The 24,343-nt window shown below is 46.7% G+C and overlaps 1 protein-coding gene and 1 long non-coding RNA gene across 5 annotated transcripts in view; one reads left to right on the top strand and one right to left on the bottom strand.

The window, feature by feature from the left end:
• gsg1l (gsg1-like) overlaps window positions 1-7,614 on the bottom strand; it is a 15,349-nt gene extending 7,735 nt beyond the window's left edge. The window contains exon 1 of the mRNA XM_041063063.1: window positions 7,034-7,614. Coding sequence (XP_040918997.1) covers window positions 7,034-7,370 — 337 coding nt within the window. The 5' untranslated portion in view covers window positions 7,371-7,614. The remainder of the gene's footprint in view (window positions 1-7,033) is intronic.
• LOC121198754 lies at window positions 440-24,343 on the top strand. Of its 4 annotated transcripts, none has more exons than XR_005896366.1 (8): window positions 440-1,151; window positions 3,010-4,570; window positions 5,683-5,761; window positions 8,344-8,511; window positions 10,473-10,621; window positions 17,729-17,911; window positions 19,003-19,543; window positions 23,205-24,343. It is a non-coding gene; the product is annotated as an uncharacterized LOC121198754 (long non-coding RNA). The 4 variants fall into 4 exon arrangements; XR_005896367.1 differs by lacking the exon at window positions 23,205-24,343 and having other exon boundaries at window positions 3,010-4,090; window positions 4,428-4,570; window positions 19,003-20,146; XR_005896365.1 differs by lacking the exon at window positions 23,205-24,343 and having other exon boundaries at window positions 440-953; window positions 19,003-20,146.

The following is a 24,343-nucleotide window of genomic DNA, read 5'->3' as shown; positions in this document are numbered from 1 at the left end:
GTGAAGGATGAGAATTAATGCACAGGGCGGAGGGAAAAGGACAAAGAGAACGTTAGTGTCAGTGTGTTAAACTGATAAAAAAAAAATAAATGAATAAATAAAAAGCTAATGTGTCAGGTTAGAAAACAAAGACACAATGACTCCAGAATGTCACTTTGATGCTTTTATTTCATTTTCAACACTTTATTTTGGAGCAGATAGTTTGTCACTGTCACCTTTACATGACATTATGCAATGCTCATGATGCCACAGGTTTCTTAATTACAGATAGCATAATTAGCAATATAAGTAATGCTAAATAAATAGTTCAACATTTTGGGAAATACACTTCAAGGTGTGAAGCCGGTGGAGCATGTCTGACTGTTCGATGTGGAACTAAAACAGTAGTGAATGGGACCTGGGGGGACATCGATCTCTGACGGACTGGTCACCTGGCGCAGGTTGGCAGCGTGTTGCCAGAGTTGTTGAAGTGCAGCCCGTCTGCTCTGAAGAGAAGCCTCCTGTCCCCGTAAACAGTCGGACTGTCTATGAAGCCCAAACTGTGGGCGTCACAGGCTGAGCAGAGCCAGGTGCTGAGGCTGAGCAGCCCGCCGAACCGCCCCATTCCGCGGACACAGGTGGGAGTTGAGCCGGAGATGAAGACACTGTGGTGGGACTGTTTCACAGACAAGACAGCGGGAAAAGTCCTGCTCATCCAGGATGTTGTACCTGTTACTCAGGTGGAGTTGTCAGGGAGGTGGAGAATGTTCTTATGGACTGTGGACCACGGCATCAGCGCTGGACCGGAGCTGATCGGTTTCTTCGGTGTAGCTCCCTGGGGCAGCCAGCGGCCCTCGGCCGGGCAGCTCCGGCTCCTCTTCAGCTGAGCCGGTGGCAGCGGAGAGGAGATCCGTCCCTTCAGATCGGTGATGGTTTGGGTTAAGCAGATACATCTGTCGCACCCGGATGGAGAGGTGAGTGGAGGCATGTTGGGGCTGGATAGATCAGCTTCCGGTGGTTAGCATGTCCGTTAGCTAGCTAGCCTACACGCTAACAAACGGAGCTATGCTAACGACCAGCAGCAGATGGGTAAAGTCTTTTGACCTCGTTAAACGTGATAAAACGCCGGTTAAACAACCAGAGTCTAAAACCTGTGGCAGGATTATCGAACTGTGAGTCTGCGGTTGGTTGAATTACCTGAAAGTATTTGTTAGCGTAGTTACTTCACAGTGACTGAGACATTTTAAATTTCTTATTCCTTCTCTCCGACTGCGGGGAGTTGATCAGAGCTCGGTGGGACCCTGCAGGTCACAGATCAGCAGCCGCAACACGAGTCATAATTCAGCCTCAGCAGTGTCACTTGCTGTAGACAGGCCCATCCATAACCAGCCTGAACACAGACACCCTCACACCACCACTGAACCCCCAAACCACCCCCTCCAAACACCACATCTGTCTGCGGGATACTGAGGATAGTCTGAGTTTCAGAGTGAAGCTTGAGTCTGGGGTGAAAACTGCAGTGAAATACATCAGACTTTGTCACGGCTGTCTGTCCAACTGTATCTGCTCTAAGTGATCAGATATGAGAGTGGGAATGATGTGACTGTGTGCTGTTCAACCAAGGGGAGAGTTGTAGGTTTCAGCAGTGAGGATCACTTCTGCGTTTAAAAAGCTGCAGTTCCTCGGCTGTAGCTCGGGGCTGGCTCCAGAAGTGAGCAAATCTCCATTGAACCTCATGTTAAAATAGCCAACTTTACAGGCTAAAAACATATTTACAGCCTTGTTTTTGGTCTCTATTGATAGTTTCCACCTCCGTGAACATTGTGGGGGCGTGGTTACGTTGAGTGATGGCTCCATAGACAGGCACTGGCAGTTAGCTCTTTGCTAAAGCATCGGCTGGGCTAGGCGGCTGCCACCAGCGGTTGACAGGGGCTGCAGCGTCCGTGTTTGTTTACCAATGTTCGAATAGGTTTCTGTGACAGTATGGCTTGTTGTAGTGTAGACTGTACTAACCGACCGTCGAAGGAGTCTGTGTTGCAGTTTTTTCGGTAAGTAAATTTCTCACTATTTTACCTGGATGTTTGCGCTAATTACCACGTATTAGCATATTTAGCCGCTAGCTTATGACTTAATTGCCGATTTCTGGTCGCTGCTGATACAGATAGAGGACCGGAGCAGCTAATGTTAGGAACGCTGCTGCGGTGTGTTCCGTGCTCTCAGAGTCCGTTTATTGTGTGAATACTAGGCTACAATTTTATTTCGTCTCATTTTTCTGTTTAAAAAGTCCGACATTGCATGGACAGAGCAGCTCCGTCAGTCAGCGGCTGCTGTTGTTTGTGTGCTGCTGTAACTGTAAGTGGATAGTGGATGGAGGCAGCGGTGAAATCTTACATTCACGTACGAGCGCTCGCTCTGTGTCGCGGTCCCACGGGGTCGAGCTAGTCGGGTCGGACTCGGGGACTGTCGTGTGGTGGATGTAGCTGCGTGTAGCTGTCGCTTAGCTTGATAGCTTAGCTGATTAGCTGATTAGCCTTAGGCTATCTCGGTTGCTCCAAGCTAAGTGAGCTGGTTCTCGGCCGGCTGACCCATAGAGTACCCGTCTCTCCGCCAAATATGTAAAGTACACTCCCACTAAAACCCAAGATGGCGCAGCTCCAATGTCCCTGGTTTGGTCACAAAACCGAAACCAATCGGTGAGGTCATGGGTGCTACGTCGTCCATGTTTTATACAGTCAATGTGTTTAACCTTAAATGAAAAAATGAATTGGACTCTGTTTACTGCACACACTGCCCAGCACGGTCCAGCTTCTTCTGCCTGTGTGTTACCTGTTGCCCAAATGTTGTTTACGTCCTTCCTGTCTGCTGGTTCCTGTGATCACCTGATTCCAGGTGCAGACTGAAATCGTCCATGGAACCACCTTTTATCATGTGATGCATTTGATTCCTCCTTCCTGTTAACAAAAAACTTTACCTAAACTAAAATTAGAATAACACTGCAGAGAAGCTCACGTTATAATTCATCTGCTCCAGGGTTAAAACTCGAGGGAAGTCAGGAGAGCGAGAAGCAGAGGAATGTGTTCATGACCTGGTGAGCCACAGTGAAAATGTGCCACAGCTAAAAGGTGAGCAGCACAGCGTCTGATTAGGACATGAATCTAAAATGTAATTACAGAGTGAGTGGGCCTGTCTGTGACCTGACGACAGGACTAACTAACTGCACAATCAGTATTCCTACGCCTTCACGCTGCACACAGGAGACAAAGCTCCTCAAATGTGTCAATTAACCAAAAAACCCACTATCACGCTCCCAGTTCCTCGGGTTGTAATGGAATCCATTTATTTCAGAGAAGCTTCAGGTGGTTTCATATGTCTTTTCTTGTATTTTAGTTTCACAATCCCAGCTCTCACTTTCACACCACCACTCGTTCATTACTCCCTCTCCCTGCAGCCAGCAGCTCTGCAGGCTGTTCAGTCAGTGATCCGATGTCATTTGGGGCTAATTGCAGCTGTAATGAGTTTGAATAGTTTTGTGAAACAACGGCTAATGTACCATAACTTCTACAGTAGTGTGTCTGTCTGCATTATTCAGCTGTGTCTGGCGTACACGCCGGGCAGACACCTAACTGGAATGAGAGGAAGAGGCGTCAGTCTGCAGCCAGTTTGTCTTTGCATTACCTTCATTTATTCACTCTGTGTAAATTCAAATGTATTTGTCAGAGAAAGGTGCATGTAGCTGCTGTGAAGAGTTGACAAAACGCTTAGTTTGATGTCAAACCTTGTGCGAACTAAAGCTTCTTCCTGGAGCAACTGTTCTCATTACTGCTGTTAAAACAGTATCGAGCTGAGCTGCTTACGAGTCTCTTCACCAGTCGTGCCAGATTGTAGTGATGTAATGAAGTAAGCCTCACTGAAGTGACCACTGCTCTAAGACTGTGTTTAACTTCACCTTTAATTGACTTTAATAACCTTTTATGCCTTTTGATCCAGATGTGACAGCAGCAGGATGAGTCACAAAGAAAAACATCTGCAGATGTTTAAAGATAAATCAGATGAATCCATGAAGAAAAGTTCAAATTCTGAGAATCAGGCTCCTCCAGCTCGTCTGACTCAGGTTGTTTAATCATATTTTAAATTCTCTGACAGATGAATTTAAAACCATTTTCACAGCACGCTGCTTGTAGAACAGGAGATCAGGGACACTGAGGAGCAGCACAGTGAGACTGATGAATAGAAGCAGTAAAGTTGTATGACACTGATCAGCCTGACCAGGCTTCAGGGACACCGGGGACACTGCTGTCTGCACACACTGAAGCTATGAGAGGATCACCATTTTTAAAGAAAAACCATGTTGAGTGTTTCTAATGGTGGCGATGATTCATGATGGAGGCGAGGTTCTCTTTCTCTTTCATTTAAATTTTAATCTGTAGCTTTCCTCACATTTTCCCCAGCTTCCCTGAAGCAGACAGGAAACTGACAGTGGAAGGAGCCGCACGTCAGCTGAAACATGCAATCTCTGAAAAAGTGGCAGAAATATGCAGAGCTGTAAAGTCACTGATCGAATATGTGGATGATTTTGTTGAACATGCAACAGGTAATGCAGCTTCCAACCTTTGTTCCATCCTCACGCTGTTCAGGAAAATGTCAGCCATCTGTCGTTTTCTGTCACATAACACCTTGTGTCTGTCTCTGCGGGAGGTTGTTGTGGAAGTGTTTTCACTCCAGGCATAAAAAAAAAAAAGCTGCCACAGCATTGAGTCCACTTCAGACTCTCATCACTCCTCCATCATTGTGTAAATATGTAATAGTCAGATTTTTACAGTTTTTGTATTTTTAACTTTTCATACTGTAAATACTCTAATCTGCACATTTTTTGTTACTTGATTATATGTACACTTCATGTTTCTGCACTTTATCCTGTTTTCTTGTGAGCCACCTGACAGGTAAATTTAAAACTCTTCATGTGCTCACCTAACCAACCAGTTACCTACCTCTGTACACTTTTTTCTAAGAGCGTCTTTTTATATGTTAATGTTATTACTGCTGTCAGAGAATCAGACAGGTCAGTTACAAACCTCCAGGAGTGAATGTGAACATAGACTGTGGATGTAAACATCCATCACATCGAACCATTCGCCTGCTTCAGCTGTGGTGTTCACACAGTTTTCCTGTAACGAGGGATAATTACCAACATTTCAGGTGCCCTCGCTTTCAGTTTGACCTTTGTTTACAGCCTGTCTTTGTTTCTTCAGCTGTCTGACGTCTGACTGATTATAGTGGTGGACACAAATAATAAGACCCAAGCTGTGATAAGAGTTGGCTCAGAAATTGGAGCAGTATTTCTCCTGCTGTCAAATGAAGCTCAGAGACACTGTAAATTCATCCTGACATCATAAATTCTCATAATAAACACTCATCATTTCTTATTTTTGGGTCTTTTATTACTTTTACACTTCTGCCTTTGTGATTTTTCATCAGGTACACTATCAGTGTTCTATAATGTTATGTGTTATGTATGTTTTTCCTGGTTATGATAAGTTATAATGTTTACGAGTGACTGGTTACTGGTCTCAGCAGCCACCGTGGAAGAGGAGAGAACGAGTGTGTGTTAGAGTGAGAGAGAGAAGGACTCACTCTGTAACATGTTAATTAACATAACTCTGAGCTCAGTGATGTTTGTGACGTAAACCTCTGTTTATCCTGCAGAGCCAGACGTAACAAACAGCCGTGAACCGTCTGCGAAGCTCGAAGAGGAAATTCAGTCTGAGACGAACTGATCTGACAGGTAATTCAGTGCTTCGTCCTCAGGCGTCTCACTCGTCCACAGAGGGTTTTACAGAACAGTTAACACCTTACAACCAGAAACCTGACGTCATGTTAACGCCACAGAGCCGCAGAGCCAACATTTAGCAGAGCCCACACATCAAGTTATTATTAGTTTGTGTATGTGCTTTCACATAAGCAACAATACAAGATTAACTGTCCTGATACAATCATCTACAGGTTTAAGGCATAAAACACTTATCAAACCCCTGAATATTCATTAGATTGACTGCTCAGTGAATTCACTGTATGTTTCTTTCATTACTGACATAAATTCAACAACTAGACTAAAAGTCTCAAATCCTGCTCCTGCTCCGATTCACTGTTTGTGATGCAAAGAAAAGACGTCTTTGTTGTCTTACATGGCTTCCTCTTTTTTTTTAACACCAGCTTTTGTGTTTTGTAAAAGGTCTTTGTGTGGTGTGTGTGTGTGTGTGTGTGTGTGTGTGTGTGTGTGTGTGAGACATGGTCCTGCTGTTTTTACTGTGACCACATCAACATCCTCACCACACAGTCCAGACCAGTGTTTGCCTTCAAGAACACACACGCTTCATTTATCTGTCACACACACACTTTCTCATACCTTTAACAGACCATCACAGACAGGTGGAGCACCTGACGTGGATTCACTGAACATGGTCTCCAACATTACAGATTCACAGAGGAGCCTCAAACCAAAGACTCTTTGGCATCTTGCTCGGAAAATAACTAAAACAACAATCATCAAAATAGCTGCCAATTAATCTTCTGTCAATCAACTAGTCGATTAATCTTCTAATCTTTAATGAGAAAGCAGCGGATTCCATCCTCTCTGAAGGAGACTTTTTAGATCCACACCGATCAGTTTACAAGGAATCCGCCCCGAGAAGAGACACAGGCTGAGCTCAGTGCAGCACGATGTACTGTGAACGCACCGGGACAGGATGGACAGGATGGACATGTTGACCCGACACGACTCAACGAAACAGTAACAAACAAGACTTTGACTGAAACAAGATGAAATGAATTTCCGTTTTACGCACAGAGGTTAAAGGTGTTCTGTGTGCGTAAAGATGATTGGGCAGGGACTTCACGGAGCCGAGCTCTGATCTAAAACCACATAAACAAACCTGAAGTTCCGCTGAAAAGAGAACCGACCTCTGTACTTCCACCATACTATTCTAAGTAAATCACGTTCACAGTCATTTCACTGCTCAGATCATTTTAATCCTGACTCCAGGACGGACGTGCCCACCTGCCTCGTGGATGTTCTCCTCGCAGGAGTACCAGATGCCGGTGTGGAAGCGGCGGAAGAGGAAGCGGTCGTCCCCGGTCTCCCAGCTGTAGTGCACCTTGTTCTGGTCCGTCTCGTTCACGCCGTAGTCGATGCAGTTGTGGCGCCGCTGCTTGCTGCAGTTGGGCTTGGGGACGCGCTGGGTGCCCTCGCACCAGTACGTGGTGATGAAGGCGGTGGTGGAGAAGAACAGGGCCACGAGGTTCAGACCCACGGACAGCAGCGCGCGACATTTCCGCGTCGTCTTCATGATCTCAGTGCGAGCGGCCGAGTCCCCGCAGGCGGCGAGAAAGTTCATCCAAGAAGGAGAGAGACGGAGGAGGTCAGAGGAGGAGGAGGTGCGGCATGGTGCGGCAAAGACGCACGGAGGAATTACGCGCGGCTCTCCGCCGCTTTTCTCCTCCCTGTGCCAGTTTGTCCTCAGAGCGGAGAGAAGAGACAGGTGGTCCGGAATTATAAATGTCCTCTTCCATCTACCTCAGCGTCACACCTGACACCTTCCAGCCCTCACCGCGAGAAGACGGCGACGTGTCAGAGAGCAGGACGCTGAGAGGACGGCACCTCTCTCCCTCTCTCTCTCCCTCTCCCCCTGCCCCCCTCCCCCCTCTCTGCCCCCCCCCTCCTCCTCTGAGGACAGACGGATTCATGCCTTCTTTCCATGGTAGAAAATGTTTATTTATGAACTGAGCAACAGTTCTTATTCATCACCCAATCTGAAACAAACCACAGTGACAGATATTAAAGGACACATGTTTCACTCATTCATTCTGTTCTGGATCTTTTGCTCATGTCACATGGTCTTCATCAGGAGATGGAGTTTTCCACCAAACCAACAAACAAATCAAAACCACTCTGATGGAAGTACAGCTTCATGTTTGTGGTGTTATATTACAGTTGTGGTTGTTTTTGCATCATAGAAACATGTTCTACACAACAGTTATGTTCTCTGTTATGTTCTTAAACACCCTTTAACTAGTTACTTTGCTTTATATATGAGGAAACACATTTATTTGCAGAGTTCGGTAAAGGCTGCAGCTTCCTCTGGACACCAGCAGGGTTTATACTTTATTATACTGTATCAGTCTGACTCTACAGGGACAATACTAAATCGTAAACTTGCTCAAATACATCAATCAAATTATGTCACATCTTTCACACACTGAGGATGAAAGATGAATTCATCCTGCAGCTCTCAGGGAAACCCCTGTTCTCCTCCACAGACCTATATATCTGTAGTAATGGTGCACACCTCTCTTTATTTGTTTTTGCAGGTGTGTCGTTCTTGATGAATATGTAGAAACCGGCCGGCCCTCTTATCGATCAGCCAGCAGAGACCTCACATCTCCAGGCACGAAAATCACCAGCGACAAGGCCGAGCCGCCCACCGCACCAATCCATCACCTCTCATTTTATGACTCCCACCTCCAGATCAATACTGCGTGAGTGTGTGTGTGTGTGTGTGTGTGTGTGTGTGTGTGTGTGTGTGTGTGTGTGTGATGTATGCCGGCCCAGTCTGATTCAGAGTGACAAAGCACCTCAGCAGAGTCAATAAACAGAGCAGAAAACGGTGCGTTGATGAATGTGCGATAATGCCGTTGGATTTATCTGCAGTCAAACTCTGAACAGTTAAAATATTAAAGCTTAGATCATCCAGTATAATGAGTCCAGTCGACTTCAGCTCCCTGTGAACGTCCAGTAAAACCAGTTCAAACACGTGAAGCAACAGCTCCGTGTTCTTCAGGGACAGAGATCCTGGTTTCAGAGCGCGTTTAATCCTCTGGATCAGGTTTGTTTCTCAGTGGCAGACAGTGTGAAGTCACACTGACTGTGTTCAGCTCCGTGGTGCTGAATGTTATGCTGTGGTTAGTTTAAGTTAGGTTAGGTTAGGTTAGTTTAGGTTTGGTTAGTTAAAGAGGAACTCTGGCGTCTCTCACCAGGTCTGATTCTCACTCTGCACCCAGCGGTGCTTCTTTAAACCAAACCGTGGCTGTTCCTGATCTTAACTCTGTTTTTTTTCTTCTTCTTGTGTTAATTTGTCAGTTTGAATGTAAAGATGCGTCGTGCATGTTTTTATTGTGTGAATGAATCACCTGGTTGTCGTGTTCTTCGGTCTGACAGGCCACGAGCTGGCACGTCATCATTGGAAATTATTTTGTGAGGAGATTTATTGAAATCAGAACAATTAAACTTTCCACCGAACAGGAAATGGAATATTTAATACTTAAGCTCCTAAAATAGAGAAGTGAATCGTTTTATCACTGTGAATCCCCTTTCTGGCTTGAAAACACACACCGGCACTCACACACACACACACACAGAGCCGCACATATATTTTGCTGTGCTGTTGGATAGATGCCCCTGACAAGATTTCCCATTGGATATATGGGACCATCTGTGGGTTCGCATCAGCTTTGTTTGCCGTCTGAATTAAATCCCGGCACCAGCCAGTAGATCACGACGTCCGAGTTAACACAGCTCACTGCAGCAGCAGCCTGTAACACGATACACCGCAGGCAACAACAACACACCCCTGCTGTACACACACCACTCCAAACATATCTCCAAGTGTGTACGCAGGATTATAAATGATAGGAAAACCAAACTTCAGGCACCTTTATATGCTTTGTTTCACTTACTCTTTTTTTTTTTTGCACACACTTCTGCTGAGGGCGGATTTAGTAAAACACTGTCCCGGTCATCTTTCTGCAGTTTCCTCCTGGCTGTGGTGTTTTCTGTCTTTTACAGTCCAGTGATGCTCATGAGAAACGGCAGATTTTCATCTTGGCTAAGTCATCACAGCCTCAGGCTGAGTGATGGGTGTTGCATCAGTTTCCATGAAGACTGGTTCAGAGTTCAGAGTAAGAAACTAAAAAACTCCAAATATCTATAAAAAAAACCCCAAAAAATTCCAAACCCCTCTCTTTTTTAAATCTTCATGTCATGGCCACGTTTAACCTAAAAACAAACTCTGACGCATTTTGGCATCGAGCCTTCGTCAGGGAGTCAAACTGATCTCACAGAGCTTATGAGATCTATGAGATCTGTTTGATTCTCTGATGAGGACTTGGTGCCTGAAACGACCTGAGTAATGCTGGATTACATGCATTACATCGTTTCCAGTGAAACATGCAACAACAATAAAAACACTATGATGAGCTAAATGCAGAATGTAGAGCTGCAGAAAACAGAGCGGACACAGAGTGCTGCTGGTCAGGTAGGTGTGTGTAGACTCTACCTGTCCATGTCAGATCAGACTTTCAGGTGTTTCAGTGAAAATCCTGATGAGGCAGGTCCCTTCATACCCGTCTGATCTCTGTAAACCTGAGAATCCACTCAACTCTGCTGCTTTCACTGTTCTTCAGTCCAAAATTCTCACTGTAAAAACGTTACTGTTTTTCAGACAGATGGAGGGACAGACAGGAGGACAGGCAGCCGGTGAGGGACACAGGCAAAGTGGGCTCATGGGAAACATGCATCCTGTCACGCAGACGTCTTGACTGTAGATTAACGTCACCAACAGGAAGTGATCAACATCTGGAGGTGTCAGAGGTGAGGAATCACACTCACTGCTTGTGACTCTGTGCCCAGGTGTCACATTTCTACCTGTCACTTTGAGAAAAAACCCACTGTGTCTCACACACACACACACACACACGGTGTGAGGGGAGGACTGGTTTGTCTGCAGGGAAACACGCCGCCGGCCGGTTCCCACAGGGCTGATGTCTGACTGCTGTCAGACTCGGAGCGACCTGCTCTGAAGGTGACTCTGAGCTGAAGTGGATGTTGTGTTTAATCAGAGTCAGCGGTTCAGTTCAGCGACGCTGTGACAGAAACCGGGTTTCATGACACGGTGAAGCTGCAGGTCCTGAACACAAGCTTTCGTTTAAACGTCTCAGTTTCCTCTTTGAATGAAAACATCATTTACCCAGAATGGATATATGTAAACGTACGTATGTGTCCAACTTACACTGCCGACATACATTCCTTCAGAGCTAACACGTTCACAGCTTCGTTATCATGTGAGGATCCTCAGCAGACTCCGCTCTGATTAGAGCTGCTGATTCGCTCAGTGTGTGTTTGTGTGAATTCAGACAGGTTTTATTAGAACCAACCAAACCATCCTGAAAACAAGAAAACAAACCGTGGATAAGTTCAGGTCTGTGCTGTCAGTGTAGCACCGTGTCCATAAAGCAGCAGAGGAAGTGTCTCTTTATGTCCTCAGAGGTCACAGTCCTCACTCTCAGGTTAACGGTGTGAGACAGAACAACAGACTGTGAGATTTTTATTTTTTTTTAGTAAATGTTTGAAACTGATCCAGGCTCAGGCTTCATCAGTCCCTCAACATCTTGCATGTTGGATAAAAAGGCATTTCTTTTATCCAGGCTGCCTGTTAAGCTAATAACTAGTGTTTAATTAAATCCAGTCTCACACTGTGAGAGGACGCGTTGCTCAACAGGAGCCGCTGATTATTCTGGGAACATTAGTGATAAATAAATACGTCTTCATTTTCCTTCCATACGTGTTGAATGCAGAACGTTTCTACTCGACTGAAGGATCTCTTAAGGATCCCTGTCTTCCTGTTGCCGGTCACATTGTTGGGCACAGTGATGCTTCTCACTTTCAGCAGCTTCCACTGACACACTGCTCAAAAAAAAAAAAAAAAAAAAGGAAAGAAAAACAGCAGTTTCCAGTGAAAATAACTTGCGAATCAATTCCACGCTCAGCAGATTCCTCCTGGTTGTGTTTTTCCAATTAAATGTGTGAATGGGCGTGGGGAGGCGGTGGGGGTGGTGGTGGGGTGGGGGTGGGGGGGTTAAGTTGTTTATTTTGGCCAGTAAATGACATTTATGCAAATTCCCTGAGGATGGACTGCTGACAGCAGTGTGTGGCGTGTCGATGCAGACGTTTTAACAATAACTTCCACCTCTGGGCCTCGGAGAGATTAAGTGACGGAGCTGAGCCTTCACCGACATTACACCAGAGGCTGGACGGACCACATGCCTCCGATCAGAGGCTTCAGGGCTGGTTAGCTTTGGGTAACTAAAACTACTTGGTCTGTTATGATTAAAACAAACTGAGATCACATGCTTTGTGCAGCCAATCATACACTGGGACTTGTGAAATGTGTGCTCAGAGGCTCCTCCCCCTGCGCCGCCACACCTCCACACCTGTTCTGTCTTCCCACAGACCTTTGGTTTTCCAAAATGTCTTCAGACAACATCTTGGTGTTTCAGTGTGTTCGGGGTTAACGGAGCTTTTCCAAAACCAAAGGGAAGTTTGATCAGGTGGACACACACCACGTTACTCTGCGTCTGCTGGATGTGAGAGTCAGAGATAATTATAAGACGATGATCAGGTCTGTGTGTCTCTGAGGTCGTGCTGGTGTTTCTCTGCACCGTCGTGGCCAAAGAAATGAATGAATGCAGCTTTAAGGGTAAGAAACGTTGTGAGGAGTGTTTACTGACGTGAGCAGATGGTGAACCTACATGTTTCTAAATACGTTTAAAAAGGAGAATCAGAGTGATGGCAGTCACACGGCTGGTTAATCCACTCTGTGACCAGCCACTGTGTGTGTATGCAGGGATATCAGTTTATCTGTATGTCTGCACACTGTGTGTGTGTGTGTGTGTGTGTGTGTTTGCAGCCAACACCCCAGCTCATCCCCACTTCTTCCTGATTTCCCCTCGGTAAAGAAGTGCGGCGGTGTGCTGACCTGCAGCTCATTATCCCCTCAGCTGAACCTCCTCTTCACGCCTCCCTCTCCTAATCTAACGGGACTCTGCGTCCGTCTATCTGTCTCCGGCAGCCGTCTATCTGTCTCCGGCAGCCGTCCGTATCAGGGTTCCACCAAAATGACTTTCTGAAGGCCAGTGCCAGCATTTTCATTATCTTAAACCATTATCTTCGACTGGTTTTAAATTACAAACACGTTCCTCTGAGAAGTTTTACTCTTGGTAGGAAAAGCCTCTAAATCTGAATTTAAACTATGTTATATTAATGTATGTATGACTGTAAATAGGGGCCTTGTGCATGGAGGAAGTCCGATTGAACCAATGTGACACAAACAAATGTAAACTACTGATGCAAACTAACAGCTGCCCGCCGCAGGTCGATATAAAACGGCCTCAGAATCAGATGCTGTGGATGCTTTTAATTGGCTTGTGCACTCACAGTGCAAAGAAACATTTCCATGGAAAGGTTCAGTCTGCTGACTGATTATTGTGTGTGTATCCGAAGCCTGATTTATCTGATGTGTCTGCTGTGTGGTGCTGAGCAGGTGGTGTTCAGCTTCCTCACTGAAAACAACCCCCTGCTGCTTCACATGAGATGAAAGTGGTGAGAATGAACTAAAACAGTGTCGATGGAGGCTGTGAAACTAAAAACTAAAAAACGCTGAAAGTGTGTGTGCAGCTGCGGAGACCTGCAGAGCTCGCTGAAACACGAGCGACTCACATCGCAGCCTACAGCGTGAGTGAGGAGTGTGCACATGTTTACAGAATATGTGTAATGTGAGATTTGCATCATCTCATCATGTTTGAGTTTGAATGTCCTTTATTCCTCCTTTATTCTCCCAGTAGTCGTTGAGATATTTGGTGCTGGACTGACCAGCCTAACCAACGACAGACTGGTCAGTAAAACTTAGCATAAATAGTGTTGTAGTTTCTGATTGTGACCAGTAGGGGGTTTTTCTGTTTTTGGGTGATTCGGTGGCTCAGTGGTTAGAACTGTTGTCCTCTGCAGGATGAGTGTGTTTAAAAAATGGATCCTGCTCTTTGCATTCGCGCGGCTGCACCTCGGTTCTGCCTCGGGGCACGATGTGAAGCGTTTGGCAGCTTAACCTGCATCATAATAACATGCTTGTGTAGTGATGTAAGTGCAGCGGCATCACTGTAACTCCAGCAATCAATCCAGCCACGTGGACCTACCTTCAGAGAGCGGAGCGGAGCGGCACGACAGGCCTGTGCTCGTACTTCAAATCACTGAGGTCATAATTTAATTTCACACCTGCTCCTGCTTTCATGGGATACAGACGAGCCGTTTCTCAGGTGCGATGGGACTTGAACGGCTTCAGCACCTGCTGCCCCGTCTCGTCTCGACTCATCTATTCACCTCCACCGGAGGAGAACTGGCGCCTGCGCTGGGAGGACCAGTGTCGGCTCTGACTGGAGCAGAACATCAGTGAGCTGGAAACAGTGGCTCCGTACTGGTCTGTTTTAAATATCAGCAGTGGAGGATGTTTAAGTGAAACAGTCAGAATCTTGAAACTGGGTTGCCAGTCGGTTTGGGTGGGGGTGTGCTTTGTCTCAGGCGGGGCAGTGATTATCCGGCCACAGCTCCACCACTGCAGAAAATGGGGCACGGTTCTGTTTTTCAGCCGCAGGCAGCAGCACAGATCAACGCGGCTGAGGTTCAAACGTGCGTCAGTCACAGTTGATTCTGTGACTCATCATCAAGACCTTCAGCCTCAAATGTCTGAAATGAGCTGAGGGCTGTTTTTTTTTACCTGTTTGTCGATGACTGACATTTTATTCTCATCTGAAGGTTATTTTCCATGAAGAGTCTTCAAGAGAAGAAAAATGACAAGTGGGATGAATGACAGGATGGATTCATCCGTCAGCAGCATGGAGCCGTGAATGGATGGATGGATGGATGGAGGCACAGGAGTGTAGAGCATGAAGACTACATTATAATAAAACAGATAACTGGACATGAAAGAGCCAGTACAGTATTTACACAGCTGAGTCAGATTAAAGCTGTAAATGCTGATTTGGTAAAATCCCACAGTGGTTGTAGAAAATGTGCCTGGTGTCCTGTGGCCCTCCACAGTGACGGGGCTGGTTTTTGGTTTTGGTTTTTCCTGTCGTGTTGTGGTGGAGCTCAGTTCCCGTGTTTGCAGATCGAGTTCTGATCAGTTTTTAACCCACTTTGTTCTCATTTTGAAATTTCTTGTAATATCTTGCGTGTTTTTGATAAAGAGAGCGAGTCTGAACCTCGGACAGCGAAGCTGACGTTGTAAATCTGCGGAGACTCGGCTGTTACAGGACAGGCAGACGTGATTGATGGTGGCAGCTCTGGAGAGAGGCCGAGAGGGAAAGTGACAGACGAGGGACAGACAGCAACTGAAGACAGATAGATCGTCCTTCTGTACTGTCTCTCAGTCTCTCTTTAAAAGTATTGCTCCATTTTACTGAAGCTAGTGGTCAAAAGCTGGTGTGAAAAGCTGGTCATGGTTAATTCAGAGCTCGCCCGTAATCCACCCACACTGGTGTTTTATGTTGCCCGGCTGGACCTCTGCTCAGGACGGTGTGGGTGTGGATCAGCTGGGCTTGACTGAAACCTCCCACATTCTCCTTTGAGTTTTTGGTTTTGATTTTTTTTGGATCTGTGAGGGTGAGACAGAGAGAGGCGGGTTTCGACTGCACCGTGAAGCAGCGTTCAGACCAGTGTCCGCCTGCTGAAACTAAAGCTGTCGCACAGGAAAAGTGTGTGTGGCTGCAGATTAACAACAGCACTTTTATCATTCAACTGTTACTGTCACTACAGACAAGCAGCATCTCTCCTCCTCTGCTGCTTTTAATATTATAAAACAAGAACATCCACAATATTTCCAGCACAGAAGGTCAGTCACCCCCACCTCCCACCCCCACTACAACCACCACCAGCTGGACACCTGAATCTGAAGTGAAGGACGTAGGTCTACTGACGATCTGTAACTGAACAAGAAATAAAACCTGCACCGTGAACTAGAGCAGAGGTCAAATCATCCAGAGTAAGTGAGAACACCTGTGCAGGTGTGCGGGGCCAAACATCAGCAAGCTGTTTAGCATTTGAAATAATCTCCCTCTGTCCTGGAGTCAGGAATTTTTACTTGTAGATTTTGACTTTTTGTCAAAAAAATTTTTCCTCAAATATTTCAACTTTATTCTCAGTCTGTTTTCCTGCCATGGATTGTAAATGTCGTGTGTTTGGGTAAGAACATGTTTGGTGTCCGAGCTGAAATCCCACGTAAGTCTCCTTTGGAAGTTGCTGCAAGTTTCTGCAGCATGCATGAGAAACCTCGGTTCGTTCCTAATCCTTTGAGCTTCGATTGAAATTCACAGGGACCATTATCGCCCGAGGGTCTCGTCCAATTCAGAATCCGGTTGCTCCACCGGGGACCCCAGCATGAAGCGGGGTCATCCTTCTTTTCTGAGGGCCTCTCTGTCACATGTCAGGATTAGTCAGGCGTTGAGATGGACCTTGTTATTGAAAAGCTTGCCTGTCTTGCACACCTCATTCTCTCCTGCCGTGTGACTGCCTCTCCAGGAGAGGGAAATTTCCAATTTCTGTGATATTTTACTTTGTAATGAAAGTGTCAAGGAGATGTGAAAAGGAGGAGATGCACCATAAATCCCTACCCAGGGAGAACCGGGTGGAGTGTATTGGTGTGTGTGTGCGCCGGTCCAACTGCTCGCTGAGTCGATGTTTTATTCACAGTGTTCGTTCTGTCTGTCTGTGTTCACCTCTCTGGGTTTGACGAGGACGCTGCTTTAACTGGCAGGTAAAGGAAGAAAGTCTGTTGTACTTTTCTGCCTTTGGTTTTTTCTTCTTTCAGCCAAAAGCTCTGTTCATTCAATTATTCCAAACCGTCAAGAATAAGATTTCATAAAAAGAAAAGGCTCATGGAATTGGTCTTAAGTTTTATGGGCATCAAAAATGAAAATCGAGTGTGTGACGCTAACCGCTCGTAGCTGAAGTACAACTTCTCTCAGGCTGTGGGTAAAAGTGAAAGCATGGGGGCCGGTGCACTGGTCCATTCCTGACCTGACATGAGGCCCAGGTCAGTTAACAGCATCCACCTGCCAGCACCTGAGATACGCCCTGAGACTTGACATGGATCGCCACAGTTTGACAGATGTAAATCTGCAGGAGGTTTTTTTTACTTTATCACATAAAAAGCCTCAGAAAATCCTCAGTTTTCACTGAAAAGCATTTTAAGCTTTTGGACTCATTGATCCTTCACCCAGATAAATCCAAGGCTGGAGTGAGAGAGTGAAACGTGGCCTCTCAGACTCTCAGACCTGTTAAATCGTTTGCTTTGCTCTCAGAACAAAGTTTCTGAGAAAAAACAAGATGATTGAAGATTTGATGTTTTAGCCAAAATGCTGCTAATTATAACATAATAACAACATAATAGTTAAAACTCCACAGAGAATGAAAGGATGAAGGCGTCGGCGTTTTATCTATGGAGGTGCCTCAGGCCTCCGGCTCACCCCGTGACCATGAACAACACAAAGCAGGTAAATCTCTGCTCTGCTCCATAATGACACTGTCTGAGCTGTCCAGGCACATTTCAGCCGAGCAGACGGCCGATTGGTCAGTTTCAATTACAGCCTCCTCCCTCCCTGTCAGCCCTCAGAGAGCCGGAGCTCTGCGGCTGATTGGACGGGACGTGGCTTCGTTAGCTGATGGGAATTGCAATCAGTCCTCACTTTCCACCCGTCTTTATCTCTGCTCTGTCTTTCTTTTGTGACGTGTCGGTGTGAAACCAGAGTGGAAACAGAGAAATATGAATATAAAGAGAGAAAGTGTGAGAGAGAAGAGGGAAAAGAACGTGTGTTTGAATGAAGGATCAATAGTTAATCCTGAGCTTAATCTGGTGTCTCTGGTTTACAGCCTATCTGTCCGTCCTCCCTGCTGCCGACTGCTTCCTCATGAAGAGAACAACATCGTTTGTGTCTGACAAAAAGCTCCAGTGATTTAGGAGCTAAAGCCTCTGCCAGAGCAAAGTCTGCACACAGAGGAAGACCGAGGGACGGCTTATCGCAGACTGACAGGATAGAGGAGGGACGGATACAGGTCTGAAGAGACGGTGATAACAACACAGAGATTTTAAAAGTTTCTTTCATATGTTCACACTGTGATCAAGCTTCACTGTCTGCAACGATTAATCCCCGAAGAAGAGAGTCCTCGTCACCGAAGCCTTTTCAAAGGGAACCAGGAAATACAGTAATTCAGAAAACCCACATTTGTGTAGCTTCAGTTGCAGACTCACTCAGTCACAGACTCACACTCAGTCACAGACTCAGTCACAGACTCACACTCAGTCACAGACTCACTCAGTCACAGACTCACACTCAGTCACAGACTCACACAGCCACAGACTCACGCTCAGTCACAGACTCACACTCAGTCACAGACTCACTCAGTCACAGACTCACACTCAGTCACAGACTCACACTCAGTCACAGACTCACTCAGTCACAGACTCACACTCAGTCACAGACTCACTCAGTCACAGACTCACACAGCCACAGACTCACACTCAGTCACAGACTCACACTCAGTCACAGACTCACACTCAGTCACAGACTCACTCAGTCACAGACTCACACTCAGTCACAGACTCACGCTCAGTCAGTCACAGACTCACACTCAGTCACAGACTCACTCAGTCACAGACTCACACTCAGTCACAGACTCACAGTCAGTCACAGACTCACACTCAGTCACAGACTCACTCAGTCACAGACTCACGCTCAGTCACAGACTCAGTCACAGACTCACACAGCCACAGACTCACACTCAGTCACAGACTCACGCTCAGTCACAGACTCACACTCAGTCACAGACTCACTCAGTCACAGACTCACACAGCCACAGACTCACGCTCAGTCACAGACTCACACTCAGTCACAGACTCACACTCAGTCACAGACTCACTCAGTCACAGACTCACACTCAGTCACAGACTCACACAGCCACAGACTGTTTATATTTCAGAGAATATCAAGCGAGGACTTTCAGTGCTCAGGTTACTCGGCTGCATCCAGTAACCTTGTGTTTCACCTTCTCTGTCACATATACACACTCACTCAGACTTTCTTTATACATGTACAGTATCTCGCTCTGTCTCAAAGTATATTATCGTTGAGTCTGTGTCTCCGCAGATTCAATCCTGAGTCAACGCTCCACTGCTCAGACTCATCCCCCTGCCGCCTGCGACCCTCTCCCTCCTCCATCAGCCTCCTGCTCTGGTCCGTGTGGAGCTGGGAGGAATAACTCACCGCCGGCCCACAGTAATACCAGGCTGGTTATCGATTAGAGAGCCGGCCGGGGAGAGATCAGCTTCTTCAAACACAGACAGAGATGGAGTTGTTTTACGGGGATGTGTTCGAGGGACATTCACAGAGCTGCAGTGCTGTGGAAGACCTGAGGAAATGAACCAGAGTGCATCTGAAATTAACTTCTTAACACTCTGGAGGTCCCGTCCTCATGTGATGCGTGACTTCAGAGAAGAGAGAGCCTTGAGTCGTCAAGATGTGAGAATTTGGTCACTTCCACGTTCACGTTCCAAGATGTCGCCTCGTTTCCAGGGAGCCAAAGTCCTGACATGTTATTTTGAATGAGGTTTCCTTCAGAAACCAAACTGAACTTTAGTCGTCAGCTCCACTGACAGTTGCTCCTGAAATGTTCCTGTGGCAGCAGGCGGTAAGTTAAGCTTATGAAACAGAGACAATAACACTCACACACATCTGCACAACAAAGACAGGGTTTAACACACACTCCACAGGCTGTGCTGCGAGTTTCAGGGCAAAAGCTTCTTTCACACGTGATTCACCCTGATTCAGTGTCACGTCAGATCCAGAGGTTTCCTTAGCCTCGGTCGGTGTGAGCACAAAAACGAATCTATAGAGGTTGTCATCCTTCGCCGTCCGTCACCTTCCTTCTTTACGTCGCCACAGACAGTGAGGGACAGGAAATTAGCCACGAGCAGGACACCACAGGACAGACAGGTGATTACACACCTGACTCACTTCCTGTCAGGCGTCCTTCACTGACAGTGTGTGTGCATGTGTGTGTGTTTGTATCCTTCCACCTCCCGTTTCACCTTGTTTAGATTAGACCCTCCAATGCCACGGGGGGCAAAATTAATCAAATTAGAGCCGAGTTGTCCGATGGACCAGTGACCTCCACTTTGTCTTTTAGACGCACACACAAATATATGCGCTGTTTACATCCAGTACAAACACACACACATGCACACACCTCCCCCGTCTCCCTCTCTCTAAATTAAATCAGTCTCCGCTCCGATCATCAGCCCAACCCGCTGAAGCTGGAGTAAAGAGGAATCCACTGTTTTTCATCAGCTCTGTCGAACTCGCTCGCTGCTCTGAGCCGTTTACTCTGAGCAGTGTGGGCTGTAGTAACTCCGAGTCTAGTGTCTCATACAGGAGTGAATCTGGACCTTGCGGTCCGGTTCTGAAAGTAGTGCCAGGGCACATTGAGGAAATTTTAAGTAAATAAATAAATATCCTAAAAAAGGGAACAGGAGAATGAAGCTGAATTCAAAGATCAGTAAATCGAACCAAGCAAAACAAAGACTTGTGAATACATAAAGGATTTATAGAGAAGGAAAATCATTCACGAGGGAGCGAGTGATCTGAGGCACTGATCCTTTGTGTGTTTCCTTGTATCCTCACAGTTGTGTCTTGTTACCTGCTGAGCTGCGAGTTTAATGTGTGTTATTAGACTATTGAAAAGCACAAACAGGAGTAAAGCTAACAGCCGTGCTCTCGTCCCCACAGGCCGCCACACTGCTTACACCTCACCGTTCAATTAGGTGACTGTTCGAAAAAGAGACTGATGATTTTGGTGATTTAACTAATCTGTGACACGACTCAGGTTTAGGACTCGGTTACACTGGGAGCAGGAGAGTAGGTGGGTGGGGAAGAGTCAGGGAGCTGAGAGGCTACACACACTGATGCATACACACACCCTGCAGACACACTGTCAGCTGGGAATAAAGCAGCAGGAGGTGGTATGTCTGACTTCACCCACCCTGAGGTGCTGGTGTTGTTCGGGGGAGGACGGCAGGGTGCTGGGGACCCAGCGAGGGGCCACAGCAGGGAAAGGTCGAGACCCTCCCTCCAACCGTATCTGACTGACATGAATCACGGCTTCTCTGGGATCCGCGGGGATTCACCACAGCACGACGCGACCACGACCACGTACAGTCACCGTCACGTTACAGAAACCACCTGATCACGCGCCGCTGGGTGTCTGATTTCCATCAGAACAAAGGCTACAGCCCACACTCCTCTGCTGCAGCAGCTGAAGGGAAGAAGCAACAAAAAAAGATGGCGTCATCATTTCAAAGGTCAAACATGCATTCTGTAGTTCACCTGACCTGCACACCGTCGGACTGCAGCAGGAGCAGACAGGCTGTTTCCAGTCTGAGGACTGGTAACCAGTGGTTAGCAGCGTGAGGATTCTCAGCTCCGTGTGGTGTTTCAGGTGATCATCACTGAGCCGTGAAACTGAGAAATCCTTCCACATTAATGAAACACCTCCCGCTGTCTGAAGAGGACAACACACACACTTCCAGACCCTGTGGGGGCAATAAGGAGCGGAGAGGATTTCTGGGTCGGTAGAGTTCCTGCAGTCTCACACGCCCACAGAGGAAGACACGCACACACACACGCACACACACACACAGACTTACAGAGCGCCACTTGCAGCAGGAAGCATCTGGTCTCAGCGATGACACAGGTGGTGGAGTGTGACATCGACCACCTGGCACTCTTTAAGTATCCTTTTATAGATGAAATGAATGACACGTGTGTGTGTGTGTGTGTGTGTGTGTGTGATCTCAAACCTCTCACCCTGTGGTGTCTTGTTATTAAAACACCTGTTGGGTTTTCTCTGTAAGATCACACCTGTCCATCATACAGCAATGACCAAAGCTGCTGAAACTGTGTGCTGACACACCTGTGTGTGTGTGTGTGTGTGTTATTGTTCCACAAATTTCTGTTTTTTTTACACACGTAAAGATTTTTTGGTTCATGTGATGTGAAATCAGTTCAGTCATTTGATCGTTAGATTGACGAGGTGTCCGACTGACGAGTGTCTGTCCTGAGTCTGCAGTTGCGTTTCCTGTGAGTCAGGTGAGGAGCTGCAGTGTCTGCTGCAGCGTTAATGTGCAGTAATGCAGAGTTGATGCATGATGTGGGATTTCTGCCACGACGCTTACTCCACATGACTCATCCTCGGTGTCCTCAGACCATAAGTCGCAGCGCTTGTGTGGCTCTCCGTCAGGGACACCCAGTGCTGCTGCTCCTCGGCAGGATAAATGGATTGTTGTTTGGAGAGCTGGAGGGTCCAGATGGAGCCCAGAACCGTGGAGAGGAGTTTTGGATCTCATTATGGGCGACCTGTACCGAAGACGAACACCTGCACGTGCACATTACCGTTCACAGAATGAAGAATTAAATGCGATGATGATGCAGTGTCAGACAGGGAGCCATGCTGTGCTGGAGCGGTAGTTGTTTTCACTGAAACTTTATATTCGTGAGCTGTTTTTAAAGATTTACGTATTCAGGATGAACCAGTGGGCTCAGAGCTGAGAGCCACGCCCAGACTGCTGAGACACTGATGCTGTCTGTCTGTGCGTGGACCCAGATTGTGATCGCTGGTCCGAACAAGTACACACATGAACACACACTTAAATTATTCGGTGATGGCTGATTGTGTGTGTGATGTTTGTGTAACACGTTTACAAAACATGTACACTCCCTCACATCAAGACAGGCCTTTGGACGGGCTGGGGTCCCACTGCCTGTGGGGTCCACATGTCCTTCAGACAACAGCCAACACACACACACAGAGTGGACCACCACTGCCAACCTCCACCGTCTGCTCTGTCTTCGTGACTGGCCTGTGAAAAGAAGTTTATATTCATGTGTTACTGTTCTGACCTTCTGTGTGTGCAGACACCAGGTGCTCTGTTCATGTGGAATCATACTCTGCAGTTAGCATCAATTAAGGGCATCATCTCCAGGTGTGTGTGCGTGTGTGTGTGTGTGTGTGTGTGCCTGTGCCTGTGCCTGTACTGTGAGGATCATAGTGTATCTGACCAGTCTGTTAGAGGACAGCCTGGGACTTGTGAGGACGTGGGTCCCACCTCCCCTAAACACAGCCTCTCTGTTCAATGTGACACTGAGATTTACCAGATTTACTTTAACTCATCAAATCCTGGATGACTGAGAACTTTCATTGTGATATTATTTCATTCATACAATTTAACAATCATCATAGTAATAAAAAGGACAGTTAAATTTGCATATCACATATTTTACTTCATTTTTTTCAGGGGAAAATAATAAAATGGGAAGAAAATGACGATGTTGGTTGGTGGAAGGACCCACAGGAGACGGTCAGAGGAAATCCTTTACTGAGGAGTTCACAGAGTTTTCTATGCAAAACAGAAGCTGCAGAAAACTAAAGCAACCGAGAGACTGAAAATACTCAAACGCTGCACTGAGCGCTGCACGTTCCAAGCGAGGAGCTGCAATGTTCTGGCGGCAGCATCCTTCCAGCCCTCACCTTAAATAAACCACGGATGAGGATCCTCCACAGGTGTCCTCTCAGCAGGACTCCACAGGTGTGCTGCTTCTCCCATGGAGAAGAGAGAGAGAGAGAGAGAACCAAAGCACACCAGGCTCACAGCCTTCACTATAAAAGCAGGCTGAAAAAATAAATAGAACACACACTCAGACAGGGCTCAGGGGGGAGGGATCGTCACACCCAGTGGGTGGGGGGGGGGGGGGGGGGGGGTGTGATATGGAGGTTAATACTCAGTGTGCTCATGTTCATATTTTTGAAATAGAGGGTTTCCATCCACAGCGGCAGCTTTGTTTACTTTCTCCTCTGTGTCCCAGCAGAGGAATCGTCTCTGTGCTGCGTATCAGCGCTGCCTTAAATCAGACAGTGAGTCCCTGACAGGTCCATTACTGTCTGACCTTCAGAGCTTCAAACACAGAGTGAAGCAGGTGACGAGTGTGTGCTGACGGCTGACACCTCATGCTCATTGTCACTAAATTTATTAAGACTGGGAAAAAACTGATGCTATTAAAATCCATCTGAATGTCCTGCAGTGTTTTCTGCTGTGAGGGGAGGAACGTTTCACTGCATTACAAAGTAAAAGTCCCACATTCAAAGGCATCTGTATTAGTACAAAACACCGGCACTGCTTATTTCACTTCTCACTGTCGTTACTGGGATTTCATTCTTTTATTTTGTAGTGATTTTGTTTTCTTACAGCAGCTTCTATAAAAGTTCCACGGCTCCACCATTCGCTCTCATGTCATCAAACTCCCACCTCCACGTTTCACAGTCGGCACTGAGCCGTCACTGTGCTGGTCCTGGTCCAGGTCCAACCAAACATGCTGGACTCCATCAGATCCAAACCAATGTATTTTGGTTTTATCTGACCAAAGAATGAGCTGCCGA

Source organism: Toxotes jaculatrix, chromosome 18, assembly GCF_017976425.1.
Source record: "Toxotes jaculatrix isolate fToxJac2 chromosome 18, fToxJac2.pri, whole genome shotgun sequence".
Taxonomy (NCBI): domain Eukaryota; kingdom Metazoa; phylum Chordata; class Actinopteri; family Toxotidae; genus Toxotes; species Toxotes jaculatrix.
This window is presented reverse-complemented; position numbering and strand designations above follow the sequence as displayed.